The sequence below is a fragment of the Episyrphus balteatus genome, chromosome 2 (genome assembly GCF_945859705.1).
Source record: "Episyrphus balteatus chromosome 2, idEpiBalt1.1, whole genome shotgun sequence".
Classification (NCBI taxonomy): domain Eukaryota; kingdom Metazoa; phylum Arthropoda; class Insecta; order Diptera; family Syrphidae; genus Episyrphus; species Episyrphus balteatus.
In genome coordinates this window covers 2097761-2122487 of record NC_079135.1, presented here as the reverse complement: position 1 = coordinate 2122487, position 24727 = coordinate 2097761, and the positions used below count along the sequence as shown (strand labels likewise).

Here is a 24727-nt window from a genome sequence, read left to right as displayed (position 1 = left end):
AAAAAAAATAATTTTTGGATTTTGTAAAATAAGTTCAAAATTTTTCATTGGAAAAATCAATTTTTTGAAAATGGATGAAAAATTGAAACTTTATTTTTATTATGTCGATTATTAACTATTTTGTTTTTAATGGATTGTTTTTTTTTTTTAATTTTTATCTATATAAAAAAGACTATTTAAAAAAAAAACTGCTCGAACGAACAAGAACTTAAATGGCGTAATTCTAATGGAGCTTACAATAATTTTGAGATGTTTTTGTTTTATTTTTTATTATTTCTTAAGTTTTTGGTTTTAAATTTTCTTTAAAAAAAATTTTTTTTAATATTAAAAAGCTTTAATCATCAAATCAAGTTTTGACATAAGAGCAAGTAAAGAGCGTAAACATTAAAAAAAATTGGTATTTCGATGAAACCTGAATTTGGAAAAAAATCACCAACCCATTTCAAAAAAAATACATTTTCAAAAAAGGAATATTTATGTGTTTTAAAAATAAAGTGTTTTTTATTTTAATATTATGCTTCTGTACAAAAACCTATTGATTTCAGCTTAGTCCGTTTTCTTGATTTTTGACTCTCTCGTAAAAATTTAACTTATATATTTCGAAAAAAAAAAATTGGTACGAAATGGGACTAATTTGTAGCTTTTGTGTTCTTTTGCAATTTTCAATGAATCATGTCATAATTAAGGAAGCTAAGTGAACATTGCATTTGTTTGCCTCGAAAAAAAATATATTTTTGTTTATATTATTCTGGATGTACTTTTTTAATTCCTATAAAGTTATAATACACACAAAAACTTGCCTTTTTCAATTGGAAAAATGTCAAGCAAAATTCAAATAAAAAGCTTTATTCAAATCTAAATTCTACCTTTTTTGAATTTTAATTTGGTATTGTTTTTTATGCGAAAAACTATTGTTTTATTTTCTATATAAACCTTAATCCTGCATTCTAAAATTTTGACATTTTCTATTCCTAGAATATTGGAAAAAAATTGGAAACCGGTACTGACTTTCAATAAATAAATACAAAAAAAAAGAAAAAGTTTCAAAAACATCCAACATAAAAATATTCTCGAAATTCATTCATCAATCAGTTTGTGTCAGCACTTAAATCATGATTAATGCATTGAAAATAAAAAAAAAATGTAAAAATTTCCTTATTTCTTTATACCTAAATCTATCTATTTATAGCTTTTAAGAAGACTTAAAAAAAAAAAAAAAAAACAATAAAATACAATCTCAAACCTTTTGAGGAGTGTCCATACTCCTTTGGTGGATTTTCTGTATAAAACATACTCTTTCCTATCGCCAGTGAACCTTTTCTATCTATTGACCCACCAGATGCTGATGACGATGAGCTCGAACCAGACGCCATTGATCCGCCACTCCCACCCGGCCCACCAGGACTACCAAGTAAATCCGATTTCATTGGAAATACCTCTGGTTGTATCACTTTAGATGTCTCATTTCGATGAGGAATTATATTATCTGTATCGACAAAGAGAAAAATGATAAAAGGATAAAGAAGAGCACACAACAGCACAAAAAAAAGGACATCAAATAGAGATTAATGATTATTCTTTGACTTATGAATATATAAAACCCAAAAAAAAAAACCCTTCAAAATCTGCATATATTAGAAGGACTAAGTTCGAATAGCAAAAAAAAAGGATATTCTAAAAAAAATCAAACGTGAAGAAACATATTATATCCTCATTCGACCGCAACCAATTTTCATCAATAAGCAGTAAGTAATGCCCTCTCATTCAACAGTCCAGTCAGTCAGTTCTCAGAAAAAAAATGAAAAAAAAAAAAAAAAACAATTGAGAAATAAAATTGGTTAGAGTCCAGTTTATACCTTTTATATCCTTTTTGCAAAAAACAAATAAGTCCAATACAATCCTCAAAATCCTCGACAATGAAGAAATTAAGGACACAAAATTGACTGGCAGATGGTCAGCTACAAAAAAAAAAATGCTAAAAATAAACTAAGAGTAGGGTTGCCAGACCTAGGAATTCAATCAATCAATCTTTTTATTAAAAAAACTATCCTAATGACTTTAAAACAGTTAAGTATCCACTTTATTTGACTTTTTGACACCTGTCAATTTGCAAAATTTATAAAGGAAGGATTTCCTTAGTCGTTTGACGGTAATTCAGGTAAATTATTGCTGGAAAACAAAAAGAGTAAAATTTACTCTGTTCTAGTTTGTCGCTTTCCGTTTGTTTTTACTTATAATAACCTACACAAATAATTAAAACTACCTGGCAACCATAATTCATAGTGGACTCACTTAAAAATGACAAAGGAATTGAAAGCTTTGGCAAAAAAAGGGTTTTTTATTCACCATTCCACCGACTTAAGTTTAATTTTCCGGCAATTTAAATCTACTCACGATACGATATGGCAGGATGTTTAAAGGATATGCCATTTATCATGACTAAAAACTAATTCACCCACTTTTTTGGACAAGAATCTATGTGCTGTGGCTTCACCAGAGAGCTAAAACTTTAACTGCACTAGACACATAGACACCGTACCACCACCGACCTGAACTGACCAAAAAAAAATAAAAGAAAGGTTATGAGCTTGAACAATGGTTTTCCTGCTCGGACAAGACCTAACTCTTATTTTACGATTTGTCTCAGGAATCATACATTCGGTTGTCGTCGTAGTCCTAGTCATTGTCGTCGTCGGTCACCTCTTCTCATCCTCCTCGAGAAGTCTGTTTCATTGCGGCCAAGAATAAATATTGCTGCAACGGGCCAAAAGGTACTTACCTACCTAGCTCTAGCTATCATATAGAAAAAGGACCTATTACATTTATGTTATCCTTTCTATGAAAGGATTACTCTGTACAAAAAGGAATTTTCGTTCGTTGTCGTCATGATGAGGAGTGAGGACCATAGTCCCACCTCTCCACTGAGTCCAAGTGAAACTATTTCATTTTTACGAAATGATGTGATTTGTATCTAGAACGTAAGAGGTTACACACAAATATCCCTACAACACTCTACCACACACATTGTCATCACTATGAATGTCCTTTCTTATGTCATTTTCTAGAAAAATAGTAAAAATCCCTAGCTTTCTACTTTCTTTTTACATTTTTTTTTTTTGTTTGTTTTCTTCTTCTGAAAAAAACTAAGCTTATAGTTTGTATATGTGTTTGTGATAAAGTACTCATAAAACCTTCATGAGTTGGCTATTAACTTACTCTCTTTTGGCTCAACAACTGCATGTGTTACTTGCTTCGATGGCGACGATGGCAGAGGAATTTCTGAAAAAAATACAAGAGAAGAAAAAAAAAAAAAACACTCGTAAGGTACACCAGGATAATATTACACATTACGATGCTATTCATATATCTCATCTATATACGTGTACAGGTTACATGGTATTATAGTCGTGGTATACATGGAAAGGTATTTTATTTTTATAATTCCTTAAAAATGCGGATCAAAAATGTTTAAGAAGAAAAGACAACAAGAAAATAAAAAACAAAAAAACAAAGTATAAAACAAAACAAATGTGCTGAAAGAGCTTAAAGAATTAGTTTTGGCAACGATGAAGAATGTGAAATGGTTTATAAGGAGAAGGTACCTATAAGGAGTAAAAGGATACTTGAATTTTTACCAACCAAACAAAAAAAAAAAAAAAAGAAAAAACTTATGCGACGACGACGGATTAAAATGTAATCTTGAAGCAATTTTCTCGCTTATTTTCGCGTTTAAGAGTTTTTTCTTCTAGTTGCACACATACACAATGCAGAAAATATACAAGACGATAAGGATATTTTCTATTAAGGATGTTTCTTATGGATTTTTTTAAGTTTTTCCTACTGAGAATAACAATTTTTCGCTACTTACTCGGTGGCGTATACGTGTTTTTGTAACTTTTTACATGATAAAATTGAAACAGTAGACGTTTTATACAAAATGGTTTATGAGGGAATAGACACAAAAATAGTTTTGTTTCAAATAAAGAAGTAAATATATTTAATACTTATTCAATTTCAAATTTTTTATCGTCCTAAAACTTCTGTACCAACGCATTTTGTTTTAGTTTATGTACCTAGGAAATTTGGTAATTTCTTCTAATATCTGCTTTATATTTTTTTTTATAATTTTCATATGAAAGTGTTTTATAAGTTTTGTTTTTTTTTTCTTAAGCTGAACGAAAGCTGAAATTTATTGAAAGAATGGAAATTTTTCGAAATCGTACGAAAAATCAAAATTTTGCTTCTAGTTTCTTTCCATTTTCTGAGAATTAATTTGTTAATTAAGTAATTAAATAAGTATTTTTATCAACTATCAATTGATAGTTGTAAATCGCATGAAGGGTGAAAGTTTGAGCACAAGGTTGTTAAAATATTTTTTCTACATAAAAATTGTTAGTGGCCAAAATCAAACCATCCTAAATAAAATGCAAGACTCGTAAGCACGTTTGGTTTTATAGTAAAAGTTGCTTCGAATGTTGAAGTTTTAATTATTTAATATAGGTATTAGATAAAAAAATGATTTTTTGTTTCTTTTTCAAAAATTATAAAATAAAAAGTAAGTTATTCGGAGTGTGGCATTCCGTTATTTCTTAAATCACTAACCGTGAAGTATAGAGTTAGTATGACAACCCATTGTGCCATGTTCTGAACCAAAAAATTAAAAATTTTTTTTTAAAACCAATTTTTTGATTTTTTGAAAACCGGTTAATATTTGTTTTTATTAGTTAAATAATATTTTCTTCATGATAATATACCAAATCTTTTTTGAAATTTTTTTAAATTTTTTTATTAAGAAAAAACTATTTAACAAAAAAACACGGTTCCTACAATTTTTGAAAAAAGCAAAAAAAATCCACAAATTCTTTCATTTCTTATAGAAGAAACTAATTGGAATACTCAGTTTGGAGATTAAAATAATTTAAAAGGGTTTTTGTATTGTTTAAAAAAAAAATTAATATTTTTTTACAATTCTTCGTAAAATTGATTCAAGATTTTTTTTGTTTAAGGAATGATATAAGAAACTTTAACATCCTAAGAAACTTTAACCATAAGAGCAAGTACGTGCGACCCAGTCATGTATTTTATTTTATTTGCAATAACATTTTTTTTGAACTCTTTTAAAAGAATTTAAACTTAAACGATCACTGGGGTGTATGAGTAACATTTTTTTTGTGCATCAATAATTTTTTTTTTTTTGAATGAAAAAAAAAACCATTGAAATTTTAAAAGTTTTACAAAATATAATTTATCTTCGTTAAAAGTTATTAATAACTATTTCCCAATTTTTTTCACTATCAGTTGTTTTGTAATGAAAAAATTATAAAAAAAAACTCATTACTGAAATATCGATTCCAAAAATGCTTTCTTTGAATTTGTATTTTATTTATTATAAATGCAAATTTTTGAGGTTATTTAAAAAATATTCTAAAAAAAGGTTTCAGAATATTTAGTTGTCTATAATTTTTGCTCACATTTTTTTTCCAACTCAATCGAACTTTTGCCAGAAACAAGAATTGGTTCAAGCATTTTTTCTTGTATCATCATTAAATTGAAAAAAAAAAATAAAGTCTTTACCAAATTAATTGACATCTACTGTCACTTTTTTGACAGATCTTCCTGTAAATTGAATCGTTTATTTCAGAAACGACATATATGTATAATAGGGTGGAGTGAAACTGCACTTTTTTTTTCTTCTTCTACATACCAGGGACGGGTGCCATTAGTCATCAAAAAAGAACATATTAAATCTCAGCCTGATCAAAAAATATCTTGAGGGTTCACAACGCCCTTGAAAATTTGCATGCTTGTTGGAAGTAAAGCAATTTCCAAAAGAGAGGGAACAATGTGCCAAAAAGTTAAAGCGTGTAGGTTCGGTCGAGACAAGAAAAAAATCGTATGGGAAGAGGGTCTAATAACCCCTTCCCCTTCGTTTAGCGGGGATGGGCAATTTAAAAAAAAAATTATTTAATTTGAAACAAAAAAATATTAAAAATCAACGGTTACACATACAATAACGTGCTACACCTTTTTGTAAAGCCAAAAACCTCGTCTTTTACAAAAAATTTTAATATGGCCATTTTCTAGCACAGTTTTTGAATTATTAATTTTCGAAATCAAAATTTTGAAAAAAAAAATTTCAAACTAATTTTTTTTTCAAAATGTTATGTAGTTAGGTACTACTTAAGTTTTTAAAATTCGATGCTCTTATTTGTTTTTAAGGGGGGAAAACCCTCTGGACGACAACTTTTTCAATAATTTTTTATGAAAAACTGAAAGCACTTATTAAAATTTTTAAAAGACATTATTAAGTATTGATACAATTTTTTTCAAATCCAAAAATAACAAAATGGCGGCTCTAGAGCCCTTCAAAGTTGGCGCCTCTAGTTTGCGGCGTGCAACGCACAGGTCCAGGAAACTATCTTATATCAAAAGGGAATTTTTTTTTTCTGTTAGATGATATTAATACGAATTGCATGAACCTAAAATTATTTTTTAAAAATGAAAAATAAAAATAAGAAATCAAAAAAACGAAAAAAAAGGTGTTTTTCTTACAAAGAAGTAGTTAAAAAAAATATTTACTGTACAAATTAAATTCAACTTTTAGGTTCATGCAATGGCCAATGATTCAAGGAGTGATTTGCTTTAAATTTTAAGTCGATAGCTTCATTAGTTTTTGAGTTACGTTACACGGCGCGGAAAAAAATTTGTTTCGAGAAAAAAGCGTTTTAGTTTTCGTTTTTGTACAGTGGTAGGCTCGGAACGCATGGGTTTCGGGACTATCTGGGGTCTTTTGAGGCTCCATTCAAGGCTAAGACCAATAAAATTGTTTCTTCGGTTGATAAATGAAATTTTTAGAGAAAAAAATAATAATGCAAAAATTAAAAATTCCAGAGGGTTTTCCACCCAAAGAAAAACAGAAAACCGCATCCAAAAACATCCTGTCATTTTCGAGAAATTAACAAAAAACCAAAATTATTTTTGTCTAAGAAATTTCTTTATTTTTTGTTTTTACGTGGCTGGATCATACGGGTTGGGGGTGCTTGCCGCTCATGGATTCTTGCAGTAAGGGCCTTAAGTCAATAAAATCGCAATTTTTTAATGAAAATTGAACAATAAATAATAATGTACATGTTTTACGAATCAAGAAAACTGAGTAAAACAATAAAAACTCAAAAAAACTCCATAAATTAACCTCATTGGTGTTTTCATTTTTTTCAAGTGACTTGTGAACCCTCTAAAACTTCTTTGATCGATCTGAAACTTTTTTGCCGTTATTTAAGTTCCAAATGGCACCCATCCCGGCTATGTAGAACAAAAAATAAGACAACTTTTTTTTCACTCCACCCTAATGTATAAGTCCAGTTTTCTCAATTTTTGTTTTCTTATTTTTGTATAGTTATTCTACCTTCTGAAAAGAAATTAAGCATGTCAGACCCCTCAAAATACGAAAACTTAAAGTTAAGGGTTCAAAATATATGGAAAGATTTCACGCGGTGGCAACTTTTTTGACATTTTACCAGTTTTAAATTACTTTTGCAGCTATCATGACACGCAAGCCTTTATGTTACACATCTATAAAAAGTTAATGATTTATTATATCTACTACTGGTATTTTATTTATTAAAATTGGAAGCAGGTTCCAAAAGCTAGAGAAAAACCAAAGTTTTACCAAAAAAAGTTCGTTTATTTCAGAAAAGACAAGAAAAGTCCAGCGACTTTAAAGGCTTAAAAACCCGCTAAGACTTAAAAATAAGTTTATATTTTAAAGGTTTTTAAATGGATCTTAAGCTTAATTATGACTCGGCATACTCTAAATTTGAAGTATGTATTTTGAATTTTAACATAAAAAAACAGTTTTTTGTTGCACCTGAAAAGTAAATACTCATGGACTAATGTTGCTTCTGAAATAAACGATTTAATTATTGACAAATGGTACCTAACATAAAATCTATATAGATTTAATGATCTTCACTTCTTAGTAAAATTACGATTTATTTTGTTTCGTAATTTAAATTCTAGAAAAGGCTTCATAATCCAGTCAAATAAGGATTTAACCTCGGAATGAATGTTAGTAGAAATTTTTTTTGCTCAATATCTTCCTTTTGCCATTCTATAACATAACTCAAAAGTCTAGAAAAATCTCATGTCCGCTTGTCGCGATTTCAAGGTCAAATCGCGAAATGGAGATTTTCAAAATTAGAAAAAATAGGCTATGGTATTATATACATATATGATACATGATTTCAAGATATTTTTTAATGCTGATTCCAAAAAATCTAAAATCAAGGCAATCTGACGTCTCTGAAAAAAGTTATACCTGTTTTTCATCTTTCAACCCATATTATTATAACAGTTGCTAACTTACTACCGAAAACCTTTAAAATTAATGGTAGCGGAATCATATTTTGCATGAGGGTTTTCATATCCATTATCATTAAGAATCAAAACAATGCAATGCAAAAAAACATTTATATCTATGACAAAATGGTATTTTTTGAGAAAAGGGGAAATTTTGGGATGTGCACTAAAAAACATCCTGGTACAATCTTGGAATTAGTGCTAATAGGCTAATTTTTTTGTTTCTATCTTTGTTTGGATATTCTATAACTTATGTCAAAAATCTAAAAAAATCTCATGACCGCAAGTTCTTATTTTCCAGGTTAAACTAAGTTAGGTGCAGATTTAAAAAAAATAATAAGAAAATTTTAGATTCTTATATGTATACCAACATAACCTATATCATTTCAAGGTATTTTTTAACGCTGATTCCAACAAAACCCACAAACAAATCAATATGACCATCCCTGAAAAGTAATGTACCTTATTCATGTTGATCTGACACAAATATCTGAAGAGTAGTTTTTCAATTTTTTCAAATCTGCACCTTATCTTCAAACCAAGAAAATTAGGACCTGCGGACATGAGATTTTTTTAGATTTTTGAGGGTAGTTAAAGAATATCCAAACAAAGATTAAAATGAAAAAATTAGCCTATTAGCACTTATTCCTAAGATGAACAAGAATCTTCTTTAGTGCATATCCTAAAATTTGCCCCTCCATCAAAAAATACCATTATTTCGTAGGTATATATATTTTTTGTAATGGATTGTTTTGATTTTTAGTAATGATGGATTCTTAAATCTTCATGCAAAATTCGGTTCATCTACCATAACTTTTAAGGGTTTTTCGGCAGTAAGTTTGCAACTGTTATAATAATATGAGTTGACAGATGAAAAACAGGTATAACTTTTTCCAGAGACGTTAGATTGTCTTGATTTTAGATTTTTTGGAATCAGCATTAAAAAATACCTTGAAATCATGTATCATATGTGTATATAATACCATAGCCTATTTTTGCTGATTTTGAAAATCTCCATTTCGCGATTTGACCTTGAAATCGCGACAAGCGGACATGAGATTTTTCTAGACTTTTGAGTTATGTTATAGAATGGTTAAAGGAAGATATTGAGCAAAAAACATTTCTACTAACATTCATTCCGAGATTTAAACCTTTTTTCTCCTTATTTTACTGTATTATCAAGATATCATACAATAATGTTTCTTTTTGGCGAAACTGAGAATAATTCAGTGAATGTTTGTTTTTTTTTTGACAATGCTGGATCATTGTAGTTATTCAAAAAACTTGATCGGAAAATATACAAATTTTAGGGCAGGAGAATTGAAGTTCCCGATATTATTATTAACTCCTACCTATAGAAATCTTATAATGTCCATTAACAATTTGTGTGGAAAATCAGCTGGTGCCTAGTAAAAATTCACACATCGACGCTTTCACTCTTAATCTTAAAAATTCTTTAATTTATTTTATATTTTTGGTATCAAAAAATTAGTAAAAGTCCCATTTCCAACCGAACGCTTAGACATCCGGTAAAAGTATAAAATATCTAAAACATCTGTGCAAATATTGCATTCATGTATGCTATGCAAGCACCTATGTAAATATTCTAACTCATGGTAGTTATATAGGTTTAGGTATGGTTCATGGAAAAAAAAAATGAAAAAGGATATTTTGCAAATATTGATGCTTATCTGGTATTTTTCTAAAAAAAAAAAAAATGAACAAACATACTGGTTTTGGTTCCTGGTAATGGAAGGAAATGCAGGAAAAACTTTCTTCTTTAAATTCAATTGAAAAAAAAACTTGATATCTTCTTTAGTTTCTTTGAAAGACTCTTTTCTTCTTCCTTTTTTTTCTGTACGATAAAACTGGAAAAATCATCTGTCCGAAAAGTATTATCAAATGAACTGCAAATTTTAGAGTAAATTTTTGTTCCAAAAATAAACCAAAAAGCAGTGAATGATTTCTGTGTAAAAATCCAAAGGACATGCATATTCTCGTCCTGTCATACAGACATGCAGCATGGCTTCGTTGGCTGCGATGCCATCGGTCGCTGGCAATTGAAAATTTTCCATCATCATCAATATTTTAAATATTTTCCCTTCAGAAATGTTTGGATTGAAAAAGGACAAACTTTGGAGCTGGTTTCCTTTTTTTGGTCCTCGTCCTGTCCTGTTTTCACTATCCAAAGGCTCTTTATGTTTTTTTTTTTTCATTTTCTTCTACCCAATCTATACCGATAGTCAGATTTTGCTTGGAGAAGGATATAAGAAACCAGGAAAGCAATAAACTTAAGACGTTTTCTGATCGAAAGTTTGTCCAACCTCCCCTTTGACCTCTTCTACTGCTGATTTGAGCTCGATGTTGGTTTGGGCGGCAGCAGTGTGGATGAATGGGGCTTAGGGATTGTTGTAAAGCTCCTTGACGTTGCATTATAGATTTTGGTGGATTGCATGTTCAATAAAAAGGCAACTCACAAAGGTAAGATTGTGGGGATAAGATGGAAGAGAAGTTTTGGGGGGGTAAAATTGAAAATGGAAAATAAAGCCACGAGGTAAAGAGTTTCTTGAACCAGACCAAAGCCAAGGGAATCAGCAGCAGCGCTAATGTTGATGTGCTCCTCAAGTTGTGTGTTGCACAGAGTATAAAGGAGATAAAACAGTATGTATTTTTAAACAGGACGAGAAGAAGGAGGGATGCCTTGGGAATGGAAAGAAATAAGAAGATGCAGCAGGCGAGGATTTGTGTTTCATCGGGGTAGAATTTTACTTCATACAACATTTGCATTCCTTTTTTTTTTGGTATGCTTGGAGAAGGTAAAGGAACCATCCTTCCACCGACTTGTAACCCTAAAAATATATACACACTTACCGTACACTCGTATTGATCCTTCTGTTTCCCCAAGTGAATTCTTCGAGATGCATCGATAGTTGCCAAAGTCTCCGTATTGTAAATTTCTTATCGTTAACTTCATGTGCGCTCTGGAATGGCAAAGCAAAAAAAAAAGAAAAAAAAAACAACGTTAGAAGAATAAACGGATATTAAGAAACAAAGCTGCTCGAGATTGGGGAGTACTGGCTGCAGCTGAAGTTATATATGCTCGTAGGTAACAAGAAGAACTACACAAAGGAGACTGTTTTGTTCTTTCTTTTGTTTGATAAAGAAGTTTTGTTTTTCACACGGCGCAAAGGCAACGAACGGGACAGGATGCTATTTGTGCTCGATGTGGTATAACAGGACTTTTGGGAATTACAAGGAATTTCGATTGGTTGATTATTATTATCGATAAATCGACAAAAAAAAAAGGAAACAAAAAAAGGAAAATATGTTTTCTTGTATACTCATTTGTTATTCTACAAATAACACTTTTCTCTAAGCCAATAGGGAATTTGTTGTCTAGGGGTGGTTGGCAGGGGAATTTTAAGTACTCTGCAGACAACTTCAATTTGTGTAGAACACTATTCACAAGAAGTGATAAGAAAATAGAAAACAAGACGTGGTTAGAAGGGTAAGGGTTATAGTTGGAAGTTCCTGAAAGTTTAGACTTTTGATATAGTTATAGAAAAATTAAAAATGTTGAAGATATTTATAGTCTAAGAGCCGGCAGCATATTTTGGCAGTTTTGATATAACCGAAATTCGAGTGTGCACATATCTAGATATGCACCAGAGTATCTCAACGGAAAAAGTCTGGCAGTGATCTTGTTCAGCTTTCCCTTTCCAGACGCATCCAAAGTGCAGCAAAAAATCAACTTTTGGCGTTTTGGTATAACCGAATAAATGATACACCAAAAAATCATAAAAAGTCCCCTGATTTCGAAACTGTGGGTACCGCAAGTTTCTTTTTCAGCTTTCCCCCCGCCAGACCGCTTTAAAGCATTTTTAAGTGCATTTTTCTAATAAAAAACCTAATTACTTATTTTCTGTTAGGTATAACCGTATGATGGTAACAAATTAATATTCTATGTCTATTCCAGGTCCAGAAAATATAATTTTTAGCCAGCTATTTTTCAGCCTTCCCTCTGCCAGAGGCATCCAAAGTGCAGTCAAAAATCAACTTTTGGCGTTTTGCTAGGTATTAACCGAATAAATGATACACCAAAAAATCATAAAAAATCCCCTGATTTTAAAAATGTCGGTACCAGAAGTTTTTTTTCAGCTTTCGGCCCGCCAGACCGCTTTGAAGCATTTTGAAATGCATTTTTCTAATAAAAAACCTAATAGCTTATTTTCTGTTGGGTTTAACCGTGTGATGGTAACAAATTAAAATTCTATGTCCATTCCTGGTTTAGAAAATATAAGTTTAAGCCAGATATTTTTCAGCCTTCCCTCTGCCAGACGCCCTTAAAGGTTTCCCAAACAGGTTTTTCCATACAAAAAACACCTAGTTTCTGTTTTTTTCTTATAAAATTGAAATAATATTTTTTTGTTTAGAGTAACCATATGATGGCCAAATATTAACTTTCTCTGCCTTTTCCTGATTTAGAAAATGTAAGTTTAAGCCAGTCTTAAACCACATTTTGTACAATCGCATCAAGAGTCATTTAGCCGCCATTTTTTTTTTTATAAAAATTTTAGTTTTTCGCATAACTCACGTTAACCTACAGAAAAACAATGTATGAAAAACTTGAAATAATTTAATTTTCTACAATATATTATGTTAAATAACATTTTTCGAATATCCCTTTGGTTTAAAAGTTAGGGTGTTTTTTTTTTTTTAACACGTCAAAAAGTGATTTTCTTATTTTTGTCATATTGACAGACCATTTTCGATCTGTAGGCAAAAAACTTCAAAAAAATTGCAATTTTTTGTATAGGGACAAACAAAATGACTCTTGGTACCGTTGTACAAAATGTGGTTTTAGACTCTTACGATCCCTCGGTTTATGCTCTTTCGATCCCTGAAGTCAAAATGCATTTCGGATTTTTTCCCAGACCCCCATATAGCAAAATCTAACTTTCCCGTACTATTGAGATACCTTTTAGGGCGTCTTGCAGAGGGTAGGCTGAAACAAAACTGGCTTAAACTTACATTTTCTAAATCAGGAAAAGGCAGAGAAAGTTAATATTTGGCCATCATATGGTTACTCTAAACAAAAAAATATTATTTCAATTTTATAAGAAAAAAACAGAAACTAGGTGTTTTTTGTATGGAAAAACCTGTTTGGGAAACCTTTAAGGGCGTCTGGCAGAGGGAAGGCTGAAAAATATCTGGCTTAAACTTATATTTTCTAAACCAGGAATGGACATAGAATTTTAATTTGTTACCATCACACGGTTAAACCCAACAGAAAATAAGCTATTAGGTTTTTTATTAGAAAAATGCATTTCAAAATGCTTCAAAGCGGTCTGGCGGGCCGAAAGCTGAAAAAAAACTTCTGGTACCGACATTTTTAAAATCAGGGGATTTTTTATGATTTTTTGGTGTATCATTTATTCGGTTAATACCTAGCAAAACGCCAAAAGTTGATTTTTGACTGCACTTTGGATGCCTCTGGCAGAGGGAAGGCTGAAAAATAGCTGGCTAAAAATTATATTTTCTGGACCTGGAATAGACATAGAATATTAATTTGTTACCATCATACGGTTATACCTAACAGAAAATAAGTAATTAGGTTTTTTATTAGAAAAATGCACTTAAAAATGCTTTAAAGCGGTCTGGCGGGGGGAAAGCTGAAAAAGAAACTTGCGGTACCCACAGTTTCGAAATCAGGGGACTTTTTATGATTTTTTGGTGTATCATTTATTCGGTTATACCAAAACGCCAAAAGTTGATTTTTTGCTGCACTTTGGATGCGTCTGGAAAGGGAAAGCTGAACAAGATCACTGCCAGACTTTTTCCGTTGAGATACTCTGGTGCATATCTAGATATGTGCACACTCGAATTTCGGTTATATCAAAACTGCCAAAATATGCTGCCGGCTCTCGGTCTATTACGTTTAACTTTTCAAAGTTTTCATTCTTGAAATATGTATTTATGTACTACATGGCTGCAAAAATACAAATGCATATCTCTAAGGATTTCAAGAATTATGATTTTTAAGCGAAAAGTCAGCCTTTTTGATATTAAGCAATAAGACTAGGAAGTTCAAACAGAAAAAATGGTTTATAAAAGTAACACTGTACTAAAAATATTTAACAACATTCTCTAAAACCTTAATTTTACAGTCAGTATGTTGCTAGAAAGGTAAGGAAATAAGCATCGAAAATAGAAATTTTGTAATATGCCTTTTTGATTCAAATGGAAAGCCATCAGAAAACAAGATTTTCAGCAAAAATATTAATTTCGATGTTTTCTGTTGTTAAAATGAAAAAAAAAAAAATATTTGAACGCCTTTTTAGGGACTGGACCAGGGTTGTAAAAATATCAATTAACAAAAAAAAATAAATACCTAAAATAAAATAAATATTTATTGCAAATAAAAATATTTTATTACAAATAAAAAATTTTCTGCATTGGAAAAAAAATTCAATGCAAAATGAGTGCATTATAAATAATTTTTTTTTTTTAAATATTTCTTATTTGCAGTAAAAATTTTATTTTCATACAAATATTTTTCAGTTGCAATACAAATATTTTTTATTTCTAATAAATATTTTTTTAAAGCAAACATTTTCCAGTTGCAATACAAAATTTTTTTAATGCAATTTTTTTTTTCATTTTTGCAGTACCTAAATATTTTTTTTTTTTTTATTTTTAATGAAAAACATATGCATTAAAAGAAATATTTTTTTTAAACCCTGGAATGGACTGAGTAAAAACAAAATTTACCGTTTTAAGGATTATAAAAAGGAATTACTTTTAGAGTTTCATAATTATTTTTTTTTATGAACAAATTGTTGTACTAAAAACTATAGCAGAAGAAATCGTGGAAATTACAAAACGAACTACCAACCAAAGAGGAAAATTTGACATTAAATTTATTGGTTGAGTGTAAGAATAGTATAACGACGAAAATTCTAATTTGGTGGTAAACAGGGCTACCTTTGCGCCTCTAAAGAGGCTTTTTTCCTCTTTTTTTCACCCAATCCACTTTCCATCCACTTTTTAAAAATTGTCAAAAAATTCCTATTTTTGATATTTTAGTTTCTCTTTTTCCTCTTTTTTAAAATTATGTACGTTTGATTAAAAAAATTGGCATATTTTTGAAAATCAAGGAAAATGTGACCTATACCACTTTCAATTATAACGACTCAATTGTAAAAAATATACATACGTTACTGTTGTTTAGCGCTGATTTGATTTTAATAAGCTTATTTTTGATAAATTTTGTGTTCTTTTTTGAAGAAATTATGCACAAGCAATGTTTTTATAATATTCTGTTTTTAAAATTGTATGAACATAATACAATTTTAATTTTAAAAAATTGTGTTAAAAGGTTTGTGTTGCGCTTCGGAAAAGGCGCAAATGAGGTTATTCGTGTGACTGTCGTACTTAACTTATTCTATTTTCACATTTGTTTTTATTAGGTCCTCTTTTTTTAACAAAATCCTCTTTTTTGGCCTCTTTTTGAAAATCTACGAAGGTAGCCCTGGTGGTAAAGCCAAGTACGCAGATTGCGGTAAAATTAAGCTATTTGTACTAAAAGTCCAGTTAAGGAATTGTAATTCGAACTTCACATAACAATAAGACATGGCATGACGATATCTGTCTGTCTGTCTGAAATATACCTCGAGTTTAGGCCTAAGCCACTGGAACAATATGTGTTCAAGAAAGATTTTTAATAACACAACAACAACAACAACAACAACAACAAAAAGTAGTTATTGAAAATTTAGCCGAATTAAATTTTCTTGGCCATTATGCTAAAAGTTAAGGTATCTTCTTTTTTCCTTGATATGTTCAATATTCATAAATGCTCATAGCAAAAAATAAGTTATTTAGTAAAAACAACAAAAATCTTTTTTTTTTCTCTATTTTCGAATAGTGTTAAGTTTCTTACAATATTTTAATTTTTTTAAAGGATTCATATCGATAAAAAATTTAATTATTTACAAAAACTTACGAAAGAGGTTATACATAGTTGTAATTTGAAAAAAATCAAATATTTTTTTTGCATATTTTGAAAATTTCACATTGATACAGGAATTAGTTTCCAAGAAAATACGTATTTGTGAAGACTTTTAACTAAGTTTACATGGTTCCCAAAATTTTTAAACGCATTTTGTCACTTTTTTTCAGGTAATGAACGAAGGAATAAAGTTTTTGAAAATAATTCGATTTTTTAAAGCACTTTAATTTTCGTCAAAAAAAAACATTTTTTTTGGGAAGCCGCCATTTTGTCAAAAATCAAAATTTTGACTATTCCTTCGTTCATTACCTGTTTTTGTCTGTCCTGGAAATGAATCGTTTGGATTTCTTAATTTTAGGTGATTTGGATCAGAGATATCTTGCTCACCGCCAGAAACCTTTTTTTGGAGGTCGTCTAGGAGATCTACTACAAAAATAAGGGAACCCAATATTTTTTTAAATACACATCGAATTCTTTTAATACATACAATTTGTATTCTTTATGTTTATATAATTAAATGCCTCTTCACAAAAAATCCGCAAAAAAGAACGTTTTTTCGCGCTTACAACTAGATATAACCTCTTAATACAAATTGTCGGCGTATAATCACTGATTTATCTTGTATTGCTTTTTAATTCAATTTAATTCAATATCACATTTATAATACAAATAGATGTTTCATTTATTTCAGTAACAAAAAAATCAAACAGTCGAAAAAGCTACGAAAAATAATTATGGCAATATAATAAGCATTACAATAATTTAATCAGGTCAAGATCTCCTTGAAGTAGTTAAAAATCAAAAATAAAACATTACTTTCAAGTCTTTTTTTTCACTCAAACACTGCAATTCATTATTTTTCTTTGTGCAAAGTGTAAAAGACCAAAAGAACATCATTGAACTCTTCAATAGTAAACGAAATGACGCCTCACCGATTTTTAACTAAGAATAAAAATACCTTTGAGGGGAGCTAATTGAAAGTGAACATTGAACATGTTCACAGAGGAACACAAAAAGAACCAAAAAATAATTTCAAAGTATTGAGTTTTGAAAAAAAAGTAAAAAAAAAAGGAAGTCTTTTCCCCCAAATATTGGAAATAAGTTTTGTTTGTGGTTTTGACTTTTAAAATTCTATTATTTCTTTACTTAAAGAAAAAAATCCAATTTCTTTGATAAACTTGTCAAAGGATGAAGTGACTTAAGTTAGACTTGCCAAGGTGAAAAAATATTACAAACCACTTTATAATTTCAAATGCATTGACAACAAAACTCTTGGCAAGAAAAAAAAGTGGTAAATCTAATTTCTAAAATTCAACCAAAAACCAGCAGACACATTGTTAATTCAAAAAGGCGTTTTATAGGTCCACAAAAAAAAAAAACCTTAAAAACTGTCTAAACTCTTTTGCAAGACAATAAATTCGGTAAAAAAAAATGAAACTTTTCTTTTCCAACGTTAACCTTTTTTCATTTAACATTAATTTCTGAAATAAAACTTAACACAAGTGATGATGAAAAAAAAAAAGTTTAAAATTCTATAGCCCCTTCCTAAAACGGAATGAAAAATAGCTCCTTCAAGACAAAACACATCATTATTCATCTTTTACACTCAGTTAACTTTAAGACACACAAAAAAACACACAGACAAAAAAATTTAGAAAGGATATTTTTAAGACTTACCGGTATGAATTCTCTGTATAATCTGTTTTGTACTTTTTGCTCGGAAGTACCATCACCGAGTTGTATACCCAATAAATGATTGCCCTAAAAAACGAGAGAAAGATATTTTCAAAAAAAAAATTCAAAGATTTTTAGAATTCAATTTATACGGCGGATACATCAGTGAAAAAAAAGAACAAAAAAAATGAAAAAAAAGTAACACTTGTGCAGGAAAAGAAAAAGTGAAAAATTATAAGCTCACTTTGGATGTGCTTCCGTGTGACAGTCTATAGTAACATCAGTGCCAGCTGGTGCCCCAACAAGTTGATTTGGTACCCATATCATCGGTGAAACTGCAAAACAAAAAGAAAAACACACGTTTACGTTACATACACAGACATAACATCCTTGCAAACACATTTTGCCCCCCTTCCCCCAGACCAAAAAAAATCAAACTTACCACCCCTCTCATTCCCAAAAAAAGGACGAAAAAAAAAAAATAATAAATTTAAATAAAACTGTCGTCATTTTCCTTCGTCATGCCAGGACTCGAGATTACTTTTACCTTTTTTTTCCTCGAACAAACGCGCCACGAATTGCTAACGAGACATGATGACGAGGAGTACGAAATACGAATACGACGACGACCGACGACGATCCTGAATGCTCACTTTGGCATACAAACGTTTTTTTTTTTTGTTCTTTTGCAGGTTATTCTAGTACCGTCATCATCATAGACAATTCAAGGCAATAGATGTCATATGCATGAACATTTGTCAGAAGCAAATTTCAAATTCACTTCACTGACGAGAGGACGACGAAGGACAATGATCAGGATAAGAACAAAAAATATTAGAAAAAAAAAATCATCAAAAGGAAGAAAATCATTTTTTTGAAGAAGAAAAAAAAACTTACATTCAACATCCAAGATAATCCTTTTGGACACAGATGGAGGGACACCATTTGTTGCTATGCACAGATACGCTCCCATCTCGTTTCGGCTAACTTTTGTCAGAGGCAGGACCTCTCCATCGTACACTAAAACTGTGTGTATATGAGGTTTTATAAATTTTATTTTTTGATATTTTTTCGTCGAAAGGATTTTGGCAGTTCAGAGCCGGATGTCAAAGTATAGTCCCCCAAACCAACACCCAGCAACAACAACAGAATAAACCAAAGTCATAACGTGAAAGGACCATCCATATTGTAGGAAGTAGTATATCCAGCCAAAGTCCAGGTCAAAATATTATGGCGTAAGTTTTCATAAAAAAAAAAATAAAGAAAGAAAAAATGAAAAAAGAGATAAATACAATTTTTCTATCGTTAGTGCAAACTATACACCGACAACGACAACAGAAGGTGTATATTCTGCAGTAGTAAAATAAATATACATATATCCTTTTTCGAATGTTGTCATATGTGTCGTGTTGGTAGAGTAGAGTAGAGAGTCGCATCGGTCGTTTTTGGCTCTCATGCGATATATGAAAGTGTCGTTCATTTTACATTTATTATTTTGAGTAGAGTGCGACAGCAAACAGGCCAAATATGACATTTGGGAAGGACTTTATATTTATTATATTACATTTTGCATTAATACAATAAACATGGTTGCCAGATTTGATGAATTAAATTCAAATTGGAAAATTATAATTTAATTTCCGAGAGCCTATAAAAATTCTTTCACCATTATCAGTATCTAAAAAAAATATTCCGTTAGGTTAACCGACATTTATCGTAAGCGATAAAAAATCTTCTTCCAGGCTACTGATATGCCAAGTCAATATTCCCGATACTAGCTACTAGAAGAGTGAAAGGCCACATTCAACCCTTGCTCAAGCTGCTGTCCTTGTGCTTGTAAAAAAAATTACTAAACTTAAATCCAAACCAACATTACGATGTTTTCGAACAATTGCAATTTTCTTCTCTTACGTTAATGTTTCTGCTATTCTGACAAAACTGCGTTTTTAGTTTCCCTCAAAAAATTTCGATAGTAGCAATATGGCAGGACTGATTTTACTCATACCCGACAAACAACTTTGGTTCTATAAAGCTTTAAAGATGCAATTATTGCTTGTGTAAAGCATTATAGAAGCAAAATTGTTAGTAGGGTAATTTACAGACAGATATTTTAATTATTTTAAATAAATATGGTGTACTAAATGTTGAAACAACAAATAATACCATATAATGTCACTTCACTTTCTAGAGAGGTTTCAGCTAAAACGTTTAAGCTAGACGTTATTACGAATTAAAAAAAAAGTACGTATACGCCTTGGTGACCAAATTTAGTAGTGTTTTCTAAATCTAAATATCCTCAAAAAGACAACTTATAGTAACTAAAGCAAACAAACAATAATAATCAACATACCAAATCGATGAGGCAACCTGTCATGCAAATGGAATTCGAAATTCTTGGTTTGGAATTCTCAAGTGTGACTTCGTTCAATTGTTTTCGAGCAGGAAGCAGGGGTGACAACTTAATTGCGTTCGCATTATCTTGGCTTATCACTACGTTCTCTAAATCGGTCTTTTTCTTTTGGACCACCAACCTAAGAAGACCTAAGGAAATAAAGCTCCACTTAAATCTCAAAAGATGAATGGAGGTCAATTATTATTCAAATTCAAGATATAAATAAAATGTATCAAAGTAATTTTTACTGATTTTGAAGAATTCCTGATCAAAAATTTGTAAGATTATGCTGAGCTAACCGTTTTATTGAAGTGAAAACTTCTTTAGTATCGTAGTGATTTGAAACAAGATGAAACGAAAACGCGTTATGTGATATATCACACATAACGTTACGTGCTCTACAAGTTACACAATCTTAAATTAAAAAAAATTTTAAAATACCTCAAAACACCTGTGCAGATCTGTTGGCGATGACCAGCTACCAGTGTAGGTAGTACCGTAAATCTCAGTCTGGAAATTCGACATGGTTGACTTTAAAAAATTCTAACTTCTCTTGTAGACATCTTTTAAGTAAGATTTATACATCATTATACAATGTGAAACAATAAGCTTTCACATGGTATAAAATTTTTTATAGGTTGTCAAACAAAAAAATTGATTTAATAGCATGAGAACATAAAAATAAATGTTTTTTTTTTGCTTTTTGGATGAAATTTCATCGAGTTTAAAAAATTCTAGCTCTTTTTGTAGATGTCTCATACACCTGATCGATATATATATTTTGAGCTAAGACAATAAGTTTTCAGATGGTGTAAAAATTTGTATAGGTTGTTAGGGACAAAAATGGATTTAATAGTGTGAGAACATAAAAATACGTGTTTTTTTTGCTTTTTTTGATGGAAATTGATCGAGTTCAAAAAATTCTAGCTCTTTTTGTAGATGTCTCATAGACCTGATCGATATATATATTTTGAGCTAAGACAACAAACTTTCAGATGATATAAAATTTATATAGGTTGTCGTATAAAAAATATGGATTTGAAGGTAAAAGAATAAAAATAGGTAGATTTTTTCTATTTTATTTTTTTTTTTTGCAAGAAAAATGATTTTTTAAGGTTTCTCTTCTACCACGTGTTAATTGCACACATGATTTTTTTTTTTCTTAAATAAATAAAGTTCAGAAAAACAATTTTGTTGAAAAATAATTTTTTTAGAATAAATTTTTGTAAATAAAATACTCTGAAAGTTTAATTTTGAAATCTACTTCCGAAATTTTGAATCTACTTCACATTTTTTTCAAAGTTGCTTCGAAATTTTGAAACTGAAGTATGAACCCTACAGTATCATATAAAAAAAGAGAGGTTAAAAGAATTGGGTTATATCCACAAGAAACCTAAAGCAAGCGAGATTTATATTATTGATTTTATAACAGCATCATATAAAGTGAAAATTAAGAAAAATTACTTTGTAATACCTACATCACAATATGGACTAATCCTACGTTATAAGAACACAAGTTTTCTCAACATCTAGTATAAAATTTTGTCAGTTTTTTTTTCCATTTTTTAGAATATCGAGGCCTTTCCACCATATTTACTTAAAAAATTAAAAAAAATGTAACAGCCGATCGGAAAATTCAAAAAGTTGTAAAATATAAATAAAAAATCAAAAATACCGAAATTTATTAAATTCTTAGTTATTTTATAAAATTAAAAAAAAAAATTTCGTGTGCTTACTCTTCATAGTCCTGCAAGTTTTGAGATTTTATATCGAATTCATAGTTTTTTTTGTGAATTTTAAAATAAAATAGTTTTTCGATTTTCTGTATAGAAACATTAAAAATTACTTCGGCATTGGTAAATACAATGATAAGGTCATAAAACTTTGTTGATACTCCTATTCGAATAAAAATAAGTATAAAATAAATATTGCAGTTAAATTGATTTAAGATTCATTAAAATTAACAAATTTGGCAACCATGTTATTGGAAACATACTATTAAAAAAAATATTCATACAAAAAAAAAAAAAAACTGTGACACGATTTTCTTACCTTTACCTTTCTTCTTCTTTTCGACAGCAATTTCCTCGCCATCCTCACGTCTCCAGATAATTTTTGGCGCTGGGAAGCCATCCGCCCGACATGTCATGTTGATATTTTGATTCTCTCGAACTGCTACCGATGATGGTGTGCTTTCAATGTCCAGGATATTTGGTGGAACTTTGGAAAAAAAATATGTATGAAATTATATTTATTTGAATGAATTTATTTTTTATTATTTATTTTTTTTTTTGGTGTCAATCCAAAATAAATATAAAAAAAAATATTAAATTTATGGAAATTGTAGTGAAAAATGTGGATATAATTTTTTTTAACATACCAACAACTTGCAAATAACCAACTTGGCTAATCATCGGATTCGTATTAACCTGACACATATAATATCCTCGATCGTCCTGATGTGCTTGATTCACATGCAGCAGCCATGTATTTGCATTGTCATATGTTATGCTGTAGCGTGGTATCCGGGAGATGACATGTCGATGAATTGTCAAAATCATTTGTCTATCGATATGAATCCATGCTACCTGTTTGGAGAAAAAATGAAACCAATAACGATGACGATGATGCATAACTTTGATCGTAAATCTTTTATTTCCGGTAGGAAAAATGACAATTTATAAATTTTTTTTTTTTTCAACGAACGAAAAGTTAAAAAAATCAAAAAAAAAAAAAGAAAAACTGAGAAAAATCTACTCGTGGAATTTGTATTATTGATGTATCAGAATTTATATATTTTATTGACAATTTGAATAGAGTTGTGTTATTTTGTTTTGTCAATTTATTCAATACCTATGCATTTTTGATACACATTTAGGTTTGAAGAGGGTGAAAAAGCAAACGATTTATTAAGAACTTTTGAGTGTCCAAAACCTATACAATACAACAATAACTAAATATTAGTTTATGCAAATTCATTGTTTTTGTGTTATCACATCTGCAATGAAATTCTAAAATTTCGTCCTTGATCCTGTAACACAATAAATTAATCCAAATTTCTATTAAATCCCGATTCACTCTTGTCATCAAGCGAAAAACTGATTGCCCCGAGAGTTTCATTTGCCAAAGTAGCCGAAGCGCATAGATTTCAACACCTCGAGGCCGTTTTTGGAACATCAATGGAAACATATGGTCTCTTTGAAAAAGGACATAAATTCCATTTCCACATAGTAATTCGACATAACCAAGAGTAAATTGGAAAAGTTTTACAGCTAAACTGTCAATATTCACGTTCTCGTTGGCATTTATCCCCTGCTGCGTTGCGTTGCTTTGCGTTGTTGGCAGGATACCTATACTCTCTCTCGCCTAATGGCGTGCCTTTCGACCATTTATTATGTTTGCTTTCGACTATGATGATAATGGAGTAGAATTTCATGGAACGCCACTTATGGTGTACCCTGTCGCCGGAAATGGCTTATGTCAAGTGCCTCGCATATGAGCCTCATGTTGTATAGAGAGGTGATGGCAATGATGATGGGGTCACCGCAACGCACGTATATTTGTTGTGCATGCGTTTATTCATTCCCCCAATCGAATATATATGCGAATGTATGTTTTGGCTTGGAAAACTTTTAATATTTCAAATCCTTTGGGTTTCGAATTGGATATCATAATTCCGAGCATGTTCGCGTTTGCATGAGGCTATACAGAGTTATGCCCTGTCCGCTACATGACAATTTAATGTCTCTATACACATTATAAAAGATTCATAGTGATTTTTTGGCCCGTGCGTCGCTGTCGTCTGTCAGGGGACGTTAAATCGTTTACCCCCTGTTTTTCCCCCATTCCAATTTCCAATGCAGTTGTCCTAGCCGCCAAATTCATGCCAGCCAAAATGCATGCATATACAAATGTATCGATAGGCTGCGGGATTTGATTCGAGGAAACGAGCTCTTTTGGGGATTAAAGTTTTGTTTTTAAAACTCGATTTAGTTGCCATCAGAGAAAAGGGGGATGTGTGGTTGTGTGGGAATCCTCATTTTTTTTTTTATCTCAAAATATTATTTCGGTTATTGTTTTGCTTTATAATAAATAAATAACAATGAGAACAGTAATAACAAACTGTTTTCAACTTAACTTAGAAACTGTAATTAGATAATCTCAAAAATTGACAATAGCCAAAAATTTATTTTATTATTGTATATTTGAATGTGGACGACAAAACTGAACAACTTGGACATATCGATATTGGATTTGCATTTATTTAAAATTTCATTAGAATTATTGTGTAT

The 24727-nt window shown here is 30.3% G+C and overlaps 1 protein-coding gene and 1 long non-coding RNA gene across 4 annotated transcripts in view; one reads left to right on the top strand and one right to left on the bottom strand.

The window, feature by feature from the left end:
* The window catches only part of LOC129909199 (lachesin), an 83123-nt gene that overhangs the window by 5185 nt on the left and 53211 nt on the right, over positions 1 to 24727 (bottom strand). For 2 of the 3 annotated variants that reach the window (XM_055986229.1, XM_055986230.1), the window contains 8 exons: positions 22816 to 23023; positions 22488 to 22655; positions 18941 to 19069; positions 18288 to 18378; positions 18047 to 18130; positions 11230 to 11339; positions 3217 to 3279; positions 1244 to 1486 (listed from right to left, as the gene is read on the bottom strand). In XM_055986229.1, coding sequence (XP_055842204.1) covers positions 1244 to 1486; positions 3217 to 3279; positions 11230 to 11339; positions 18047 to 18130; positions 18288 to 18378; positions 18941 to 19069; positions 22488 to 22655; positions 22816 to 23023 — 1096 coding nt within the window. The remainder of the gene's footprint in view (positions 1 to 1243; positions 1487 to 3216; positions 3280 to 11229; positions 11340 to 18046; positions 18131 to 18287; positions 18379 to 18940; positions 19070 to 22487; positions 22656 to 22815; positions 23024 to 24727) is intronic. The other variant, XM_055986231.1, reaches the window with a different exon arrangement.
* LOC129909200 (uncharacterized) lies at positions 18961 to 22623 on the top strand. Its single transcript, XR_008771421.1, has 3 exons — positions 18961 to 19071; positions 19125 to 19278; positions 22515 to 22623. It is a non-coding gene; the product is annotated as an uncharacterized LOC129909200 (long non-coding RNA).